The sequence below is a fragment of the Microtus oregoni genome, unplaced genomic scaffold (assembly GCF_018167655.1).
Source record: "Microtus oregoni isolate MIOR12 unplaced genomic scaffold, Mior012 000002F_ref0000024, whole genome shotgun sequence".
In the NCBI taxonomy this organism is placed as follows: Eukaryota; Metazoa; Chordata; class Mammalia; order Rodentia; family Cricetidae; genus Microtus; species Microtus oregoni.
Genome location: NW_024543061.1, coordinates 65,107,727 through 65,130,115, shown reverse-complemented (window position 1 = coordinate 65,130,115; position 22,389 = coordinate 65,107,727). Strand labels below are relative to the sequence as shown.

The window sequence follows — 22,389 nt, the reverse complement described above, 5'->3', positions numbered from 1 at the left end:
AACTTGAGACCAGCCCCAGCTGTGTATAGAGAAATCCTGGTGGAAGAAAATAGACTTAGTGAGGATTGGCCCCTCCGCTTACCCCTTTCATGTGGGAGGCAAGTGCCCTACCTCTGAGCTAGTCTGTTTGGGTTTTGAGTCAGGGTTGACTATGTCGCATAGGCTGACCTTGAGTCCACAGTGGAGCCCATGCTGGCCTCGGAGATCTGCCTCGGTCTCCCAAATGCTAGGATTATAAGTGTGACCCATCACACCTACTAGGGGGCAGGGCAGGATCTCACTGTGTAGCCCTGACTGACCTGGAATTCACTATATACTAGACCAGGCTGGTCTCGAACTCACCGAGATATGCCTGTATGATTAAAGCCCACACCATCTCACCCGGTCCCCAGCCTCCATGCTAGGATCCTGCACAGGCAAGAGCCATTGTGCCCAGCTTCGTTTGTTGTGAGTTATTGGAAAAGGGTTCCAGGTGTCTCTTTGGAGTCGTTGTGTTCAAAGAATGGAAGGGTGGGGAGTGGGGTGGTAAGACAAGGAGCCATCTGACCTTGAGTGGGTGCCTTGGTGGACCGTGCTGAGAGTGCTGGAGCCAGAGCAGCCCAGGTGGCCAAGGTGGCAGGAATATTAGGTGCTGAGTCAGGAAATTAAGATTTCATCAAAGGAGGAGGAACCTGGGTTCCTTGGCATCATCTGCAGGTTGGGACACCTGAGTAGTGAGTGACCTGTCCTTGAGGATTCGGGACTGAAGGGATACAGTGTCGAGGAGCAAGGCTGAAGAGAGGGAGTCTAGGTTTCCATTTTGCTGGTTCTTTTTCTTTTTTTCTGGGTTGAGAGGCCTGCCAGTGTAGTGTTGGCAGAGACAGAACACAGAAGCCGTAAAGAAGCTAATTAACTGAGCAGTCCTTGAAGGAGACTTGAATCTTTGTGGGGGAGAGACAGACAGGCGGCAGCGGCTGCTTTTTAGTACAGAGAGGCAGCTGCCAAGAGATTGTAGCCTCCTGGCCTTTGCTGTCCCGTCATACCTTGCCCTGTTTCTGCAGCCACAGCGTTACTGGCTTCTTGTTTGTTTGGGATCTGAGCTTGGGGGAGGTTTTGTTAAGCAAGTTTTTACGCTAGAGCCCAGCTATCCCAGAACTCACTATGGAACATGGAACTCCTGACTTCCTGCCCCATCCTCCGGTGTTACAGGAGCACAGGCATGCGTCACCACACAGGATATTGCTAACGATGGCCACACTTGCTTCCGTTTTGTCCTTTCTGTTCCCTTATCTCACCCAAGATCCCACATAACAGCGGCGTTGTCCTAAACCTCTGGTCTGTGACAGGCAGCTTCTGACTTTCCTTGTCCCTCATGATCCTGACAGTTTTTAAAGATGCCGGTCACCTAGCCCTGGGGAGATGGAGTAGGACGGAGGAGGGTTCAGGTCTAGCCTGGACCACATCATGAACCTTTGTCTCAAAAAAACAAAACAGAAAGCTTGGGGTCTAGGGAGATGGTTTGGTGGGATAAATGCTTTCCCAGCACATCTGAGGACCCAAGTTTGCATCCCCAGAACCCTCATAGAGCCGGGAGTGGTGGCACTGGGGTTTGTAGGGAGATGGGGCAGGGAAGCCCCAGAAGCTCCTGGGCGGCTAGGCTGGTTAACATAGCAGCAAAGAAGAAACCCTGTCTTAGGGTGGAATGCAGGTTGCCCTCTGACCTCCACACCTATGTTATAGTGCACACTTAAAGAAGAGAGAGAGAGAGTTAGAAAAAGAAACAGGAAAGGAGAAAGAAATTCTGATCAAAGTTCTTTGTAAACTGTACACAGTTTAGGTTTGTATCATTTTTCTTATGGCCCGTCCTATAACACTAGTTTTATTTTATTGAGCTCTACATTTTTCTCTGCTCCCCTCCCATCCTCTCCCCTCCCCTTCTACCCTCTCCCATGAACCCCATGCTCCCAATTTGCTCAGGAGATCTTGTCTTTTTCTACTTCTTGTGTAGATTAGATCCATGTATGTCTCTCTTAGGGTCCGTCATTGTTGTCTAAAGTCTCTGGGATTGTGATTTGATAACACTAATTTTTTAAAACTCCATGTGAGCGACAAAACAAAGCCAGTCCCCGGGAAACAATGGGAGAAACTCCTCTTTTTCCTTCGCTGTCACATGGATGGAACCATTTAGGGCCAGATGGCAAAGGAGCTTTTCGAAGCAAAACCAGACTGTTTCCATTTGGCTTTTGTTGGAAACAAAAAAGGTAATGAGGCCAAGTGCAGGCAGGGCCCCTGGCTGGGGCGCTGCCTCTGGACTCTTCCCTGTGCTTTCCAGCTGGTGATCCGCATGCTGCTGGCCCCTTCCTAAGGGCCCCGTGTGAGCATCCATATCGGACCTGACCGGCTCATGTGCTACTGGACACAACCACCGCGGCCTGGGCACAGTTCTGTAGCTGACATGACTGCTGTGTGTTGGCCTGGAAGGCTTTATTGTTTTGTTGTTGTTGTTTGGTTTGGTTTTGTGATAAAGTACTGAGAAAACCAACTTGAAAAGAAGGGTTAATTTTGGCTCCAGTTGAAGGGCACAGCCCATGAAGGAAGAGAAGTCCTGAGGCCGGAGCTTGGGGAGTCAACCCCTTCACCTCACAGATACAGCTATTCCCTGCTGTCTCCAGGATCGACATTCCAGGAACTCCTGCCCTACCTTGTCCAGAAGCTCTTGCCCCTATCCCTACCTCTGCAGATGCCAAAATCCAAGGGTGCCTTAAATACAATGATATTACATGTACATGTAACCCACACTTAATCCTAACTTGATATAAATGCTGTATACGTAGCTATACAGTATTGTTGAGGGAATAATGCCCAGCAAAAATCCTACTTACCATGTTTATTCAGCCCAGCCACACAAGAGACCTAACTAACTACCCATTGCACATGAACCTGCTTCTTCTCGGGCCATGTGGAGTCCCTTGGTATTTGATTGGCAGGATGCTTTTGTAAAGGTCAGAGCTGCCTGGTTCTTACCTCTGGTCTCTTCTCATTTAGTTTCTCCTATGACTGAAGTGACTGGGGTCAGAGCAAGGAGAGGGGCAGTGGAAGTCCCCTAACCACTGCCACCAAAAGCAAGCGCCCCCGGAAGTAGTCAGCTCCTAGTAGCCAAATGTGACCTATTCAGGTTCCACAGCCCCATCATCCCAGCCGACCTAGCTGACCGTAGCTGTCTTTCCATTACGTACAATGCTGCTAATGACATACGTAGCATCCCCCCCAGCCACTTAGCGCCGGAGATCAACAAAAATAGTAGCAGGTGCACGCCTGGAACCCCAGCACTTGGAAGGCAGAACAGGCAACCTGGTCTACATAGCAAGTTCCTCGAAAATCAGGCTGCACAGTGGGAAACATGTCTCACAACCAGACAAGAGCTGGCACTCACACCCTTAGTCCCAGCCACAGAGACAGAGGTCAGCCAGAACGACGTAGTGAGACCCTGTCTCAAAACAATAACAAAAACAAGCTGGAAGTTGGTGGCGCACGCCTTGAATCCCAGCACTTGGGAGGCAGAGGCAGGCGGATCTCTGTGACTTCCCATACAGCCTGGTCTACACGGAAAAACCCTGTCCTGGAAAAAACAAGAAAACTAAACAGACTAGAAGATGGCAGCTGGCTCACGCCCCTGATCAAGTGTCCATATACTGGACTCTTTATCCCATTGTCCCTCGGTCTGCCTGTCATCTCCTTTCTTGAGCCTTCCTCCTCCCTGGTGACTTGCAACAAAAGTACCTGGGACTTGGTGGCTTTTTCCAAGTCTCTGCAGCCATCTTCATTCGCTTCTTCACTGTTAAGCAGCCCTGTGGTGTGGACAGCCCGGCCATGTCATGTTAGGGCTTGTGCAGCACTGTGGTGTGGACAGCCCGGCCGTGTCACACTGATGGACAATGTGATGGCCCACAGGTAGAACCAACTTCTGCCCTTGGCCATGGCCCAAATGAGACCTGAGATTTTCCTTTCCTGCCAAGTTTCAGTTTTCTAACCGATATTTCTTCCTCCTACCTGTGCTCACAGACTGGAGAAGCAGGGCTTCAAAAGTCCTAACCCAGGCCTTCTTACATTTTTTCCACCCCTTTACACCATAGAAAAAAATTTCATGGCCTAAGGCAGATAGGTATATCAAATAGGTATGCAGATCATTTCTGATAATAAACCAGTCTAGCTCAGAACCCAACCCTTCTGCCCCAGCCCCGATCCTGGCACTCCTTGTTTTCAGGAATACTCTTTTGGAGGAGGTGAGCCAGCCGGGCCCAGCTTGACTCACCTTCCTTCTGCATGAAACTGTGCTCCATTTGAATCAGTCCTAAAGACTCCCATGAGTCTTGCTAAGGAGAAAAACCTGACCCATGTCTTTAAACACATAGCTCTCAGGTTCATGTTAACTCTCTAATTCCTATACCATCAAGCTGGGTTTTTGAGCTCTTCCGGTGTCCAGCCAGGGACTCTCGGCCTCAGGGCCTTCTTAATAGTATTCAGCAATGTCTTCTCTAAGAGGGGGACTGAGCGGTGTGGGAAGATGCCAACTGATCATCCATGAGACAGAGGGTCCTGGGTCGTGTGACCGTGCACTGAGAAGGTCGGACTGTTTCTCTAAAGTCCGTTGGATATCTTCTCCTTCAGGAATACATGCTCCAATGTAAGCCCCTTTATTCTCTGGCCAAACTGGCACGGCACAGGCAGGCCACAAGCGCCATTCCTGTGTGCGGGTGGGGAGGCTGAAGCAGTAGAACGCTAAGCCAGGAAAGACAGTCCAAACTGTGGGAACTCAGTATATGATGGAACTGAATCAGCCTACACCTCCGTGGGTATAGGTGAGACGGTTTCTATAGACTGACGTCCTGAGTGTCCCTTCCCATTGTCACCGTGTGCACTCAGCACTCAATGCGTTCAATCCAATGCTACATCATCATGGATAAAGTCAGAGAGAAAGGAGAGGAAGGGGATGCTGTCTACCCCCTAGACCCTCACAGCTCCTAAAGCAGAGCATCAAGGTGGTGGCATTGGTGGCATAAGTGCCTCTGTTAGGCCGGGTAGACCAGCAAACCCCCGTCTGCCTCCAGTACCCAGCCCAGCCGCTACACTGGAGGGCTGTGAGTCACTCCCCCGGCAAGCCCTGGTACCAGTGATGAGAGGTCAGTTAGCGCTGAGGGGTGGGGGTGAAGAGGCTTGGCAGAAGGCCTCCCCAACAGCATCTGCTTCCACGGTGCCAGGACAGGGGTTAGCTGCAGACTAAAGGGATGACGTGGGTATGTGAGGAGGGGTTCTGATATGTCACGTGCTGAGCACGTCACTGTGGCCCCGAGCTCCCGGGAGTGCACGTGGAGTTAAACAGTCATGCTTGGCATGTGTGTCTACCTGCTCTTTGAGGAGGCTGAGGCAGGGCAATAGCTTGAGCCCAGACGTTTAAGATCTGCCTAGGCAACACAGCACGGCAAATTAAAGATACCATTAAACATCCTATTAAGCACTCTATATACTGACCCACCCTGCTCAGCAATTCCTCCCCCTGCCTGGAGCTTGTCCCTCACTGTATGATCATGGCTTTCTTTTCCTTTATCACTTCTATGACATCCATTTTATATGTGCACAGCTTAAACAGCATACTGGTGTTTAACTCTATAGAATCCTAGTTTATGAGGTCAGCGGCTCCTGCCTTTGTTAAACATTGAAAGGTACACTTGTAGTAGCTTGTAGCCATCACGATGCTTTTCAGCACTGTCTAGTACCCACCTACTGACCTACTGTGTTTTTTTGTTTTGGTTTGTTTTGGGTTTTTGGAGGGGCAGAGGGCTCAAGACAGGGTTTCTCTGTGTGGCCCTGGCTGTCCTGGAACTCACTGTGTAGACCAGGCTGGCCTCCAACTCAGAGATCCACCTGCCTCTGCCTCTCTTGAGTGATGGGATTAAATTGTGGCACCACCGCCCCCGGTAGAGAATTGCTAATCCAAGTTTACTGATAGTTTTGGCACACGGGTCAATCACACACTTCCCTTGCTTTCTGCTACTGCCAGATGCACTTGGAGGGCAGAAAGAAAGGAGGCTGCCGAAGCCCTTTGCGCGTCTCTTCGGCATTTGTTGACTGTGATATCCCAGGCAGTCGGTACTCACGCCAACGAACTGTTGTGTGTCTTGCAGCTGGCCGGAATTGCGGTGCTTGCCATTGGACTATGGCTCCGATTCGACTCTCAAACCAAAAGCATCTTTGAGCAAGAATCTAATCATTCCAGTTTCTACACAGGTGAGAGGGGGAGCTGGCACTTCCGCTCTGGAGCCTCCAGGTCAGCTGACCTGGGTACTTGGGCCTGGGAGAGGCTGGCTACATGAACCAGTCCTGTCCCTTTCAAATGAGGTGGCTTTGTGAGTCTGTCCAGCTGTGTCCATGAGCTGGCATCTGACTGATGTGGCTTCTTTCCTTGCCAGCTGAGTTTGTCATCTTGACCATCCTCTGATGTCAAGCTGGGTCTGGCAAGGCTGCTGCCATCCCAAGGGGTTAGGAGCCTTGATTCACACACAGTGTGTCTCCAAATTAAATCAAAATCTTAAGTCCCGTGTGGGACTGCAGAGCCTGGGAGAGAAGCGGCTCCCCTCCTTGTCTCAGACCAACTTCCAGGGTAGATAGTCAAAATTAAGGTTAATGCGGGTAGGGACTGGAAGACTCTGGAGGAGCTTGCATGTGGCCCTAAGAAGGGGGTCAAAGGAGCAGCGAGGTAAGGGACAAGTGCCAGAAGATAAAGAGATGAGGAAGGAGACAGAGAGAATCTGGAAGTGGGAGAAGAGAAAAAGGAAGCCAATAAAGAGACTCAAGAGACCATCCATACTTTGAGAACTGTTTTTGCCTTAGGGTAGGCGTTCCACTTTCTATATGACTGGGATCACCCGAGTTTGAAACAGCTTAGTAGCTTTCTTTACACAGGTTTCGTGAGCCTTCCTGCCCCCGTTCAGCCCTTCCTCTGCCCCGTAAGAGGCGATGCCACTGAGGACGGTCTCATACACCTACCAGCTTGAGTAAGCTTAGTCTTTGGTTCTACTCTGCCTGGCTTGGAAGTAGGAAGCCCCCTATTTTTAGAGTGATCCTGTTATGCCATCAGACCCAAATGAGTTGTCACTTCCTTTCTGCCCACCAAAGTTATTTTTACAAAAGACAAGCGAGCGGTCAGACACAGTTATCATCTCCTAGGCTGTGGGGACCAGGGGCCTGTGGCCCTGCTGCCCTTGCCTTCCCCCTTGCCCTCCTCTAGAGGTCTAGTCAGCCTCTCCCTGGGGCTAGACATGGCCAGGTAGCGGAGGGGAAAGGTCTCTAAGTGACGGAGCACCTGAGTTCTCTGTTGAGGTCTCCTAGTGGCCTGCCCTTTATCAGTGTTCCTTGGCAGTGGGTGGGGAAGGGCTGGGTATATTGCCCTATTGTTAAAAAGAAAGCAAAGGAGAGGAAGCTCCTGGTTTATGGCTGGCCTTTTGTTTTGATTTTTTTTTTTTTAAGCAAGCCAAGTTTTTAGGGAGCGGGTTTCCATAGTGCCCTGACTTGTTTCAGCAACAGAGCTTTGACTCTGCAGCAGAAATGCCACGGCAGAGCAGGAGGGGGTGGGGTAAGGAGGCCACATTTCAGAGGAGCAGGGAGCAGGGGACCTTTCATACTCCATGCCCTAGCACACAAGGGAGCAGTGAGCTCACTCCCTGGGGGCATCAGATCCACCAGCAGGAATGGATACCTTTTCAGCCCGTTAGGAGCTAGGACCCCACAGTCCCCCTGTGTCTTCTAAAGTCCTGAGTCCTCAAGCCTCCCGTCCTTTTGACTGCTCCTGGTCACCTAGTCATTCTTTCCATTTTCCAGGATTCGGGATAATGCTGCATATTTTTAGATGTGGGAAGAAAGGTTCTTGCTGGTGACTAGGTGACCTGGGAGGAAACCGCTCCCAGGTCTGAGCCCTTCCTGGTGTATTTCCCTGGCTCTATCCCTGAAATGCTACAAGAAACAGACACCAATCTAAGTTCTGGTGCATAGAACATAAACCCCAGCTCCTCCTGGAATTCTCTGTGCTAGTTTAAAGGGGGAGCTCCCCTTGTAAGAAGTGACCATTGCACCCCTTTGTCGGGGACCAGTAGGTTCCCCCATGTTTTAGTGTCTTTGACAGTAGCCCCTCGTCCTGGAAGCAGAATGAAGTGTTCAAAGCTTAACTCTTAGAAGGCTTGGTGGCACAGGCCTGTAATACAGCTACTCTCTAAGAGACTGAGGCAGGCCCTGCCTGCGCCACCATTACATTTTGGGGAAACTGAAATTGCTGTCCCTGAGCAGAGGTCCGAGGAGGTTTTGTCCTCTGTGTCCCCTTTTCCCACTGGACTATGAGACAAGGCTTTTGTGTGAACCACAGCCCTTCCGGCACAGGACCTAGGAGTGCCAGCTATACCCAGGCTGATACCCGACATCACGTGGTGGCCAGCTCTTGCGCATGACCAACCTCAGGCCAGCCTAAGTATGCAACTGACTTTTCAGGAAACCTTCTCGGGTTTCCTGGGGTGAGACCACAGCTTGCACAGTCCAGAAAGCGTGTGCGGTGAAGCAGAGAGGCAAGACTTCACAGTGACTGACATGAGACTTCTCTCCAGCTTGGTCCCCGGTAGAGTCATCCTGTCACCAGGACGCTGTCCCAGGCTTACAAACAGGCGACAGAACTACATTCTTCTGGTCCACAGCCACAGCTCTTCTTAACTGTGGTGTCCTTCTAAAATCATGGTCAGAGCAAAGGAATTTAGGAATTTGGGCCGTGAGTTCCACCCCTCCTTGGAACCTTCCGGATGTAAATGTCCTCCGTGAGCTGGCCTCCCTGCTCTGTCTGGACTGTGGTTGCTCACTGGCTCATTTTTCCCCCACCTGAAGCCAGCATGGCGCGCACACCCGCACCTCTCTGAGTTACCGTGCGCTGCAGATGAAGCTCTTCTGAATGAACGGAGCCTACCATGGGAGGCGGGGAAAGCAAGAATGTGCAGGGGGTGGGAGAGGGGGTAGAGCGGGGTCCGGTATTTTGGGGATCATGAATGTAAGCAAATGAAGATGAGCCTGGAAAATCAGCTTCTCTTCCACACAAGTGCTCCAAGGGAAATGCTTATGAGGTTGAGTTAGCCCAGAGCCCAGTTCACAGATGAGACAGAAAACCCTGATTCCTGTCTAAAGGACACCCTGACATATGCTACCACCATGCCAGTCCTTCCTGCACCCTATTTACATAGACCCATAATGTCAGCCCAAGAAGAAAAAAAAAGTACAATAAACAGCCCTTAAGCAATTTAGCATGGAAATCCTCTGACAAATAAATTTTTCCATGAGTCAGACAGAAAGCTAACATTCGCTTGTTTTATAAAAGGGAACACTTTGTCTTTATCACTGCCAGCCTTGCTAACAAGTGTGGGGGCTGGGAGCAACCTTCCCAAAAGGAAGCAGTGGACAGTTCATTTTAAAAAGCCAAGCCTAGAGCTCCGAGGTGAGCTCTGGCCTCACCTTCAGGAAGCCCCACAAGGTCTGAGCTCCAGCCCTGCAGGACGAAAATGGTGAGTGGACACGATCCAAGGCTCATACTGGGTCCGTGACTCACGAGGGTTGGGAGACCTACTTCCAGATGAGCCACTCCGTGGCGTGGCTGTCTCTTCTCCTGACTAGAGGAGCCTAGCAGCCCGTCCAGAGCTGCAGCTGTCTGAGCAAGATTTAAAGCCAACAGACCCTTCAGTCTGGAGTGGGTCTGTCATATGAACCGAGAGGCCCGTGAGGGGAGCATGTTCTCTCCTGAGGAGAGAGCCTCTTAGCACCACTTAATGCTACCACAGCTGCCCTGGCTTTGCCAGGGTGTCCAAGTTCCCATACTAGGGTGTGAACCCCGAAAAATGCACTGGTTTGTTTGCAGTTGATTTATTTCGTGCGCTTGTAAATCCTTTTGATCTCTCAATGCCACCCCCCCCCATTTATTCAGCCCATGCTCTGCAGCCCAAAGGAGTGACCTCATCCTTCATTGTCTTGCCCTGATGTGACAGTCAGAAATCAGGATTGTACTACTGCCTCACTTTGTGGTGTCCCCTTGGCAGCTGGTGCCCCTCCCCAAGAGCCATGCCTGGGACTGCGCTGCCTCCCAAGTTCAGGCCCCACTGCATTTGACTGGCTAGGAACATGAGTTGAGGACAAGCTGCATCTGTCCCCTTGCCCAGTCTGGGCCAGGCATGCACAGAAACAATACCCATATTCATACAGCATGGGGTTCGCCAGTAACCCCACGTGACTTCACATCATGACAGATGGGAGGAGGCAGGAGAGGCACAAATGCCCTCTGTGTGTGCTCCGCTCTGGGCTGCCTGTGAGCATCAGCTGCAGGCCAGTCCCAGGTTTCCCGCCTGCAAAGTCTAGCCCTACGCTGGGTGCTGCAGATGGAGGACCGTGAAGTCACTATGGCACCTGCCAAACGTTCTCGTCATGTGGCGTGTGCTATGTCGTGTGAGAAAGCATCCTATTCTCCCCCCCCCACACACACACACACACCTCGTTTTCAGCCCCTGTTTGGAGAAGTCTCTGGAGTCCCTGTGGCAGAATAGGGAGAGTATCAAGTACATAAAAATTAATGCATGTTTTTTGCGATGGTTACCAAGTCCTTACATTTTTTAGATTAATAACGGCTGGCCCTTGGCTGTACACATGTGGAGTACATCCTCTAACAGTTCCAGGAGACTACTCTGTTGCCATGTCCTTTTTGTGGTGCTAAAAATGGACCCAATGGGCTGGAGAGATGGCTCAGTGGTTAGGAGCATTGCCTGCTCTTCCAAAGGTCCTGAGTTCAATTCCCGGCAACCACATGGTGGCTCACAACCATCTATAATGAGATCTGGTGCTCTCTTCTGGCCTGCAGACATACACACAGACAGAATATTGTGTACATAATAAATAAATATTTAAAAAAAATAAAAAAAAATAAAAAAAATAAAAATGGACCCAATGCCTCACATACAGTATATACCCACCCCAAGTCCCAATCACCCTATGTTCTCCAGGTCACTGCCTTGACACAGGGTCTCACTGAACCTGAAGCTCCCCTTTTCCCAGCCCCAACCACCCCACATTTTACAGATAAAATAAGCTGGGTATGGTCACGTATCTCTTTTTTTTTTGGCACGTGGTCCCTATATAGCCCTAGCTGTCCTGGAACTCAGTGTTCCTGTCCTTGGGCTCCTTCTAGGAAAACACAGGATAAGGTAGAGAGTATAAACATGCTGGAGCAGAGTTCTGGGGGAGAGAGAGGGGAGATCAGGAATGGAGGTGGATGCTGTTTGGTTGAGAATGGGGACTCTTTCCCTGGAGTGGGGACAATAAACATGGAGGCACTGGCTGGCAGAGGAAGGGGCCTGGGTCTCCTAACTAACCTTCCCAAACTTGTGTCCTTTCCTTCCTTCTCCCCTCAGGAGTGTACATCCTGATTGGAGCTGGGGCCCTCATGATGCTGGTGGGTTTCCTGGGCTGCTGTGGAGCTGTGCAGGAATCCCAGTGCATGCTGGGATTGGTGAGTACTCCCAGTAGGCGAGCCTGTCTTACCTTACTCTTATTCTTTTCCCCAAATGTCAGACCCAACATACAGGACAGGTAGAATGGGTGGAGTAACGAAGGCACCCAGACAGCTGAGCTCTGCTCAGCCTCCCCAGTGTCCTCACTTCAGGCCCCGCCACATCTGCCTGACTCCCGCCACCATCTTGCCCATGGCCCTGGGCAGTGGTGTCTTACTGCTGCCCGACTCCAAACTAACACCCTTCACATACCAGTTTAAAGTGGACTGAGCCCACATTTTCCCCCAGAATGCCATGGGGCACTCTGCTTTCCCTGTCACCCCTCCCTGCCTGTTCATTCGTGCACCTACGTGCTGCCGTCCTCCACCCCTTTGGTGTTGCTGACCGACTTCCTGGAGCCCGTCTCATTGCTTCCCTGGTGTCTTCTAGTTCTTCGGATTCCTCCTGGTGATATTCGCCATTGAGATCGCTGCAGCCGTCTGGGGCTATACCCACAAAGATGAGGTAGGAGTTTCTTGGGTCCTGCAGTGATTTGAGTTTCTGAACGGGGAAGAGGGTTGATGAAGATTAAAGGGCCCAGGCTAGTCTCCTGCTTGGCTTTCCACAGAATCTACCTCTTTAGCCGGTTTGTTTCCACGTGGGAGCAGAACATGGCACTCCTCAGGGCTGTGACTGTGTTTAGTCTGCCCTGTGTGGCGAGCACATAGTAAATACTCCAGAACTATTTATTTTGGAAGCCATTTGTATACGCATGCCTATCTATATCTGCCAGTCAAAGCTAAGCGGCTCTTCAATCCCTAGAAAGATTCCTAAGAACAACATAGCTTTCTGTAATCAGGACTCCCTTGCTCTAACCTGTAACTACATACCACAAGTGCCACACCAGACACTATGCAAGGTCCCCACGTATCTGAGTTCCGGGTCCCCACTTTCAGGAATTTTGCCATCTAGTGTGGAAGAAAGAGGTTTGACAAACGTGCACGCAAGTTGTTTGTAACCACGAGTACTTTGAGATTTAAAGGGTGAGGTCGGACGGGGCATCCCTTTTGGCTTGTAGAGAAAGGAGTATGGACCCTGAATGAGATAGGGTGTCTTGAGGGTAGTGGAAGCAGTGGAGAACTGCTGGGCAAAGGAAGGGACTGAGCATGTCTGAGCCTGAGCTCCTATGGTGAACTCTAAGGAATTGTAGATCAGGCTGGGACACACTAATACAGCTTTTGAAGGTGGGGCACCTTACAGTCTTCAGTGAGAGAGGAAAAGAACAGGGACACTTAAGGCAGGATCCCTGTTTTCAAGAAACTATCCAACTGATAAAAGAATTTAAGATGAGATAAGGGCTGGGGATCCCAAGTACCACACCCTCACCTCAGAAGAAACTTAGCCAGGGAAGATGGCAAGCTCCTGTCATCCGGATACTCGGGAGACTGAAGCAGGACCGGTGCTGAGAAGGATGCTGGTGGCAGGTAGCCAAATACTTGAAGAGCATCTGTGAGGATTTTCTAGAAACATGTCTCTGTTTGTGCCTCCTAGGTGATTAAAGAAGTTCAGGAATTTTACAAGGACACTTACCAAAAGCTGAAGAGCAAGGATGAGCCCCAGCGGGAGACACTCAAAGCCATCCACATGGCGGTAGGTCACCTCTGCCGTGGGAGCCACTGACTCCACTGCTGCATCCCTACAGAGCCACGCCCTGGTATTTCTACAGCAGCCTGGCAGACCTCTTTTAATTATTTTTTTTCCTCATTCCCATCCCTGCCTTCTTTTTACAGTTGAACTGCTGTGGCCTAGCGGGAGGCGTGGAACAGTTTATCTCGGACATCTGCCCCAAAAAGCAACTTCTTGAGAGCTTCCAGGTTAAGGTAAAGTTAGAGCAAACCTCTGGCACCCCGCTCTGTTGTTTAGGCAAACCCCTACAGGGCAAGGGTGAATTTAGCAACATTCTTCCCCAGGGCCTCTTTCCTTAAAGGGCAGCAAGACAAAGGCCAGGTCCTAGAAAAGGTCCTTTAGTCTGCCACCCAAAGTCCCAAACTCTAAAGAGAGCCTACTCTGTGGAGGGAAACAGGTCCTGGTTGGTCAGTTTTCCTTAATCCAGAAGCAGAATAATAAAAGCAATTCTCCAGCCACGTGGGAGTAGACCCCAAAGGGGACTCTCTTAGTGGCAGAATATTTGCCTGGTGGGTGAAGCTCCAGGTCTCTTCTCCAGTACTGCCAAAAAGAGTAAAAAGTTGAGGGGTTGGGGGTTGCCTAGATAGTTAGCTCTGTGGTAAGAGCACTTGTTGCTCTTCCAGAGGACCCGAGTTCGATTCGCAGCCTTGTGTCTCAGAACCATCTGTAAATCCAGTCCTAGGGGGTCCCATGGCCACTTCTGAGCTCCACAGACCCCAGGGGCAAACGTGGTATACACACATACATGCAGACAAAACACTCACATATAAAACGTAAATGGGAAGAAGAGAACGCAAACCTCCCCGCTGCCCTGAAGTCTTCTCAAGTTTGAGGCACCCACACCTCCCATATCTCATTTTCTCCCTCCATCCATCCAGGACAGCCCTGATACCCAAACACACCAATCCCAGTTGGCTCTCTGGCCTCCAGGCCTCCCAGCGTGAGTCAGGAGTCAGCGAGCCAGCAAAGAAGGGGTACACACCCAATGTCAAAACTGTTTTTGATCCTTGTCTTCTTTGCCTCCCTAAGTCCTGCCCAGAAGCCATCAAGGATGTCTTCAACAGCAAGTTCCACATCATTGGAGCAGTGGGCATCGGCATCGCCGTGGTGATGGTAAGTATCCGGTGGTCCAGGGAAGAAACATTTCCTAAGCTCTGCCCAGACATTGTCGGAAGTGCTATAGGGTCAACAGCTAACCCAGCCCTGGCTGTCCTGGCCAGCCAGGTGCATGCTGTCAGTATTTCCTTTTTACTACTAAGAAGCAGGAGCTCTGGGCCTGTGACTCAGAGGGAGGACACTTGGCTTGGCTAACAGGAGCCAGGCCCTGGGTCTCATTCCCAGCACTGCAGAAAGAAGAGGTGGGGGGAGGTTCTCGTCTGCACCTTGTGTTGACAAGGCTGAATTCAGCATTTAAGGCTGCGTTTGTAGGTTCTGGCCCTGGATGCTCTCTTAGGAAATGGCTCATGCAGCATAGCTCAGCAGCTGACTGGCTGTTGGAGAAAAAGTTGGCCGTCTTTCCTGTTATCTGGCCTTCATCTCCCCTGCATCAATACCCCTCCTGGACCTCATTACCCCAGTCTCAGACTGAGTGGGGCCCTTTCCCCCAGGCGAACCCCCACTCTCCCTGTCTTTGCAGATCTTCGGCATGATTTTCAGCATGATCCTGTGCTGTGCCATCCGCAGGAGCCGAGAAATGGTCTAGAGTCTGCCCCGACCCGAGCAGGAGCATCGGCCCCAGGACTAGCGGGCCGGTTGGATTTTGTTTGCCACTAATTTTAGTATTCATTATGCATTTCTAAACAAAAGTTATTCTGTGTTTGTCTTTTTAATGCTTTATTCATTATTGACATTTGTAGTTGAGGGATCTGGGGGTTCAGTTTGCTTCGACTTTTTTTTTTTTTTGGTTATTTTTGCTTGTTATGTTAAGCAAAAATCCTGCAATGAAAGGTACTATATTTGCCAGACTCTAGACAGACGATATTGTACATAAAGAGAATTTTTTTTGCCTTTAAATAGATAAAAGTATCTATCAGATTTAATCAGGTTGTAAGTTATATTGAAGACAATTTGATACATAATAAAAGATTATAACAATGTCTAGGACTGCTTGGGGATATCGCTTTCTTTAAATTGGGCTGTTTGTTTGTTTGTTTGTTTGTTTTTTAATTTGTGGTCCTTGGCCGGGTGGTGGTGACACATGTGGGAGGCAGAGGCAGGAGGATCACTGTGAGTTCGAGGCCAGCCTGGTCTACAGAGCGAGTTCCAGGACAGGCTCCAAAACTACACAGAGAAACCCTGTCTTTAAAGATGGATGGAGGGATGGATGGATGGATGGATGGATGACAGATGATAGACAGATAGACAGACAGACAGACAGACAGACAGTCTGTCATGCCTTCCATGTGCTGAGGCCGCCCTTGTGCTTCACCACACCTGGCTCTTCCAGCAGCCATTGTGGTCTACCGGCACTAAATTAGAAGTAGATTGGAAGGTAGGTCTCCTCGCCTCCTAGTGAAGAAAATGGGGTGTGATTGAGAGATTTCGATCTGATGTCACATCATTTTGGTTTGAGTCCATGCTAGGATGAGTTCCCAGCTCAGCAGTGTGTGGTGTCTTAGGGTCTCATGAGTCTTTGCTGTTCTCACCATTTGGCCTTCAGCACCAAACCTTGGTAATTGGGCATAGCCAGTGCTCAATATTCTTATTCATGAATTGGTTGAAAGGCTACATCCATCGGGATTTAGCCAAAGGAACAGAACCACTCTAAGATGCATATGTGTGTGACTTTATCACAGAAATCTGTCCCTGGAGCTAGTCCAGTAGACGGACGGGTAGATGGATGGCAACGGGGAGAACCAGCTGGTACCCAGTGACAGACAAGCAACTGTGGCAGTTCTCACCTCTGACACTGGGGAGAGTTTTGCCTGGGCTGGGCCCTCGGCAAGAGAGCTGAGCAAGCTGATGGCTGGACGGAGGGTGGGGGCTGAATGTAGGCCCCAAGGAACCAGCTATTTCATTTCTCTCAACCAGAAATACCAGGAGGGGGAATTCCTGGAGGTGTCTTTCACCATAAACAGATGGAGAGAGAGAGAGAGATTGCAGAATCCCACAGCATAGGCAGTGACCCCCAGCTCACATCATGTAGAGAGAGCAGCACTGGGGGTGAGGAACAGAGCAGAGCGGGGTGTAGAACAGAAGCATGGGGAACATCTTCATTAACATTCTTTTTAAATTTAAAAAAAAAAGAAAAGTAGTAGCTAGAGAGATGGCTCAATAGTAAAGAGCACTGGGTACCTTCAAAAGAACCCAGGTTCAAGTCCCAGCCCCACATGACTGTCCACAACCACCTAAACTTACAGATGATACGACACCCCTCTTCTGGGCATCAGGCATGCGTGTGGCGCACAGGCATACTAGCAAACAAAACGCCAATACACAGTAAAAATGTGTCGTACAGGGATGCATACCTGCAGTGTTCGCACTCGGGAAGCTGAGGCCCAATTGATAGTTCCAGACCAGTGTGGGCTACATAGCAAGGCCCTGCATCAAAACAAGAGAGGCTCAAACTATTCCTGAAAGCTATACATGCTCATAGCAACAGATGACAACATCAGAATATTATCTGGTCTGGAAAAGGCAGAGGGGTGGCACACTTTGAGCCCAGCACTTGAGAGACAGAGACAGGCAGATCTCTGAGTTTGAGGCCAGCCAACCAGGGCTACAGAGAGACTCTAACCTCAAAAGCGGGGCTGGGCTGTAGCTCAGTTGGTGTAGTGCTTGTCTAACATACAGAAGGCTCTGGATTCAATCTCCAGCACTGCATAAAACCAAGTGGGGTAGACAGCACCCGGGAAGTAGAGGCAGGAAGGGCAAGTACTGAAGGTCATCTTCAGCTACCAATGAGTTTGAGACCAGCCTGGGATGCTTGAGATCATGTCTCAAGAGAGAGAGAGAGAGAAGAGAGGCAAGTGTGACCCAGTGTGACCCAGCAAGGTGAATGTGCCTGGAAGACACTACAGTAAGTGAAAGAAGCCAGGCAGACGCGAGGGCAAATATCTATAATTACATGAAGTATCTGAAATAGGTAAAGTTGGAGACAGAAAGTAGAACAGAGGGGACAGGGAATAACTAGAGGATTTTTTAAATTACTTTTTTATTGCATATGCTTATTTAGTCAGGGAAGTGGGGGTTCATACCACAGCTCATGCATGCGTGGAGGTCAAAGGAAAACGTGAGAGTTCTCTTCCACCATGTGGGCTCCAGGGGTTAGATCCAAGTCCTCAGGCTCAGTCAGTGACTTAAAGCGCCTTTAGCCCACTTAGCCATCCATCATCCATCTTGCTGGCCCTGGAGTTACTGTTTAATGAGTCTGGAGATTCTGTTTGGGATAATGAAGTTTGGGGATTGTGTAAAGAAATGAAGAGCTTGTGTGTTGTGCAGTCTAAAATGGTGGAAATGGCATGCTGTATGTTGGGTGTATTTTGCTAGGGAAGCAAAAGGGTAAATAAAGTCAGCTTTCTCAGATCCCACAATCCCACTGTGGCCCTGGGCCCCTTCTCCAGGCAGCTGGAGAAGACAGCTAGTTTGGCGCTGGTTGTAGAAACAGATCAACCATTAGTTTTGTGTCCTTTACGGAATGGGTCTGAGGAAAACGGAGAAGTTAGGTGGCAGCCTTGTCCATATAAGGACTTCTCATGGAAGCTGGTCTCTTTGCCCCCTCACTGTGCAGGCCCAAGTGACTGGGGGTGTCCACCCCACCCACCTTCAGCCTCCATGCTGGCTTCATGAGTCCCGAGCAGATAATGTAATTGTCCCCACTCAAGTCTTGGCCATCAGACCCCTGGAAAACTAATTCAATTGCTTTCCTTTTAAATTGGATTTTCCCAAACCATCTGCTTCCCTTATGGAAATACAGGCAAGGCCAGACCTTCTCCTGCCATAGAACCTCCTCTCTGCAAAGCCCCTGAGCCAGGCCTGCCTTGCTGGCCAGGCAAGACCTTGAGGACTCGTTCCCCACTGGGACAGGGTATGTTGTTCTAACAACCTCTACCTACCGGGGACAGTTACTAGCACCCACAGGCCTCAGCCTGACTTGAGCATACAGACTCACCAGACCATAGCACTCAGGCAAAGCCCGGGAAGGCATTGCTCTGGTGGCAGGAACAGCGGCCCTGTACGTGGATCCGTGTCCAGTCAATTATCTCTGACATGTCACCTGTCTAGAGACACCCAGGACAGTAGCTAGAATAAGCATTTACAGGGCTAACTGTGACTCGGTGGTAGAGGGGTTGAATAGTATGAGTGACGCCATGGATTCGATCCCTAGTACTGAGAAAAAAACACATGAGCATTTCTGTGTATACCATATGTGGGCGTATGAACTGTGTGTGAACGGTGGCACCATGGCAGCCGCAACACATCAAGGCCCAACAGGTGTGATATTCCAGGACTCAAGCGTCACTCTTGAGCAGGTTACACAGCCCTTGAGGACTCCTGGGAGTGTGGGAGGCGGTGGTTTGCCGGAGCTTCCGCAAGGATGAGTCTCGGCCTCTGACATGTGATGGGAAAGCCTATTCTGCTTTTTGTTTCTTGGGTTTTGGGAGTGGTGTTGGTTTTGTTTGTTTGTTTGTCTTTTGAGATGACATCTCAATATCTAGCCCAGTCTGCCCTTGAACTCACAACCCTGTGTCAGCTTTGTGTGCTGGATCATAAGCATCACCGCAGAGCCAGGTGAGGGGATGGCTTTGATGAGGATTGCTGTCACATTTGAAGAATGTGCTAAGCCAGAGGACCGTGGTACCCACCTCTAATCTCAGCACTTGAGAAGCGGAGGCAGGAAGAGCAAGCAAGTTAGCTTCGGGCTAGGGAGGAAATTAAAGGTAAGCCTGGGCTACAGCCCTGTTTCAAAAATAAACCAAGAAGCCAGGTATACTGATGCGCGGCTTTAATCCCAGCACTCAGGAGGCAAAGGCAGGTGGAGGATCTCTGAGTTTAAGGGTCAGCTTGGAGTACAGAGCAAGTTCTGAGATAGCCAGGGTTTCCCTGTCTCAAAGAAACAAAATAAATAAAATAGTATCCTGAAGGCATTTCAAAGTAAGGAGAAGGAGAAGGCATCCTTGCCTTAAAGCTGGGAGAGGGACACACAGACACAGAGCTGCACGGGAGCAGTGATGTCCTGCTCTACCTAAGAGAATGAAGAGAAGGGAGATAGTGAAAATTAACAAAATGAAAAATGTAGAACTCCCCTGACTGTCTGTGAAGCAAGCTTGTGGCACCAAGAGAGGCAGGAGGAGGCTGGACAATTGTCCCCTGTTGAGAACACTGCGGCTCTTGCAGAGGACCCTCGCTCAGTTCCCCGACTCCCAAATACCTATAACTCCGGCTCCCTCACACAGGGGGCATACACATAAATAAAAATAAATCTCTAAAAAAATGTTTTTAAGGCAGGAGAACTTCCAGTCTTTCCCCAAAGGCCCAGCCCTAGCTAGACCTGGAAAAACCCAGCCAGTGACCACACCCTCTGCCTCAGACGCTCTCGTTTCCTTCTGGTACAACTTGAAGTATCCACCAACAGCTGCACCCCACATCCTCCTGGCAATGCCCAAGCAACAGAGGGCACAGTGATAGGGCAGACCATGAGGGATTCGAGCCACCTGCTGGGCTGAAGGTGAAGGCAAGTGCTGAGCGAGGGTCGCCTCTCCTGGGAGCCTCTGGCTGATGGGAGCAAAGACTAATCATCTTCTCCCTGCACAGTTCGGCCAGGGTATGTAGTATAATTTATATCTCCTTTCAATTGTTGTTGATTGGAAATTGTTAAATGGCCAGAGGAGAACCGTGGTCTAGCCGGGAAACAAAATATCAAATAGATAATTCATCAGGATAAATTGAATCTGGGAAATTGGTTAAGTCCTGGCAGACCGAGGGATCTCTTGGAGAACAAGGCAGTCATGTGGATGAAGGAACAGCTGCCAGCCCTGTGGCGGGGACCCCACAGGGCAGGAAAGCCTGGAGCGAAGGCGTGTTCCTACGGCCGTGGGTTCCTTTAGGGGGACTCAGAGAGGCAATTCTCAGACTGTTGGAGTCCACACGTATCATTACCCATCACACTTCTCTGAACCCTGGCTGGTGATTTCTAGAACCTTCCCTGAGGGCTTCAATAACCAACAAACCTAAGGGGAAATGCTCGATATCATTAGGCATAAGGAATTACATATCAAAACTACAATTCCCCTTAGAATGGCTATGCTGACGGGAACCCTTATATACTGCTCGTTAGAAGGTAAGCTAGTCCGGCCACTAAGGAAATCAGCACTTCTCTTCAAAGCAATAAAAATAGAACTACCACGTGATCCTGTCATACCCCTGGCTATCTACCTGAAGGAATGTAGGCTGCCTCCCACAGAGATACTTGCACATCTGTTTATCACAGAGCCATTCAAAACAGTCGGCAAGCAGATTCAGCCCAGATGTCCATCAACCGGAAAGGGGATAAAGAAACTGGGGTCTGCACGCTCAGAGGAGTATTATTCGCTCCTGAAGAGGAAAGAGACCCGCCATCTGTCACACAACAGAAGCAGAGGACATGATGTTGAATGAACGAGCCCAGAGTCAGAGAAGCAAGTCTCACGTGTTTCGTCTCACGTGTGGAAACTGAAGATTACTGTGATTGCAGAGATAGGGGAAGGTTGGGAATGGAGTGTGAGAGGCGTCTGATGAGATCGTACATGCTGTGTTTGTAGGTCTAGACCGTACACGCTGTGTTTGTAGGTCTAGCACACGAACCACGTTAGTGTGTTCAGTTAACAGATGTGTAAATATGTGTTAATAAGAACAATAGATGCAGTTAGGTGAGCAAACAAGGAAAGGAAAGCTGTGCCCAGCTCCCACACAGGGACAGCAGCCATTGCTTCAACTATAATCAGAGGCTTTGACAAAGGTACCTGTGACAAAGGTGACTTTGAACAAGGAAATTCTGGACTCGAGACTATATGGTGCTACCCAAAATTGCCAAGAGACTTCACCCAGAAGTGACTGCAGAAATCTGAGACCGACTCATGTGGATCCTAGGCAACTAAACATGGGCCCAGCGGATTTGGCCTACTGTATACCAGTGAAAAGTGCCGGGCACAGACACACAATAATGAGGCTGTGGCTGAAGATGGGTTCTTTGGTTCGTTATCCTTGTTTTGCGTGTGTTTGGCCTTTAAGGTTTTGGGGTGTGTGTGTGTGTGTGTGTGTGTGTGTGTGCGCCTGTGTAAGGGTATACACACGAGAGGACAGGTGCTCAGAGACAGTGAATTCCCTGCAGCCGAAGCTATAGGCAATTGTAAGCCACCCAATGTGGGCGCTGAGAACCACAGCCAGGTTCTCTGGAAGAACAGTGAGTGCTCTTCACTGCTGAGACATCTTTCCAACCTTCTGTATTCTGTTTTCCAGCTCTCACTGTGCAGCCCTGACTGGTCTAGAACTCAGTATGTTAAGACCAAGCTGGCTTCAAATACGCATTGATCCTCCTGCCTCCGGCTCCTGAGTATTATGATTACAGGCAGATACCACCATACCCAGCCTGGGATCTCAGGTCCTGAGCCCTCCTGCAATGCCTCACTGACTGTAATATAAATTGATTGCTCAGCATGTACGAGACCCTAGATTCAGTCCCCAGAACTAGGGGGAGGAGGGGTTAGACCACAAACACACAGACACACTACACACACACTTCCCTGAAAGATTACAAAGTCCTCAGGCTCCAAGGAGCTAAAAGCAGGACTGTCTAAAGCCACTAGGCACTCATTGTGGGTTCCTCCACAGAGCTCAGTCAGGGCCTGGAATTCCCAGCTCTGTGGGCAGGGCTGTCCCCGCCTCAGCTTCCCAGTAACAGAGATCTGCAGATGCTGGGCCACTCCCCACAGCTGCCCTGAGCTAACAAACCCAAACCCAGAGGATGAAAGCAAACTATGGGCCCTTTCATTAACAAGATAAGATTGACATTTCCTGGAATGAACCAATGTGGCTTGCTGACTGGGTTTATGACGCTTCCTTCCCCTACTCCTCACCCCCAAAGGGATAGTCCTTATCTTCTACCCCGAGTATGGGATCCAATGGATTTGTCCTGAATCCTAGGCGCTTCACCCATGAGAAATAGCCCAGTTCACATCACAGGTCCTAACTA

At 49.9% G+C, this 22,389-nt stretch overlaps 1 protein-coding gene across 1 annotated transcript in view; it reads left to right on the top strand.

The window, feature by feature from the left end:
• Cd9 (CD9 molecule) overlaps positions 1-15,316 on the top strand; it is a 32,221-nt gene extending 16,905 nt beyond the window's left edge. The window contains exons 2-8 of the mRNA XM_041639614.1: positions 6,162-6,264; positions 11,457-11,554; positions 11,985-12,059; positions 13,086-13,184; positions 13,325-13,414; positions 14,250-14,333; positions 14,857-15,316. Of these exons, the coding sequence (XP_041495548.1) occupies positions 6,162-6,264; positions 11,457-11,554; positions 11,985-12,059; positions 13,086-13,184; positions 13,325-13,414; positions 14,250-14,333; positions 14,857-14,922 (615 nt within the window). The 3' untranslated portion in view covers positions 14,923-15,316. The remainder of the gene's footprint in view (positions 1-6,161; positions 6,265-11,456; positions 11,555-11,984; positions 12,060-13,085; positions 13,185-13,324; positions 13,415-14,249; positions 14,334-14,856) is intronic.
• Positions 15,317-22,389: the final 7,073 nt, after the last annotated feature.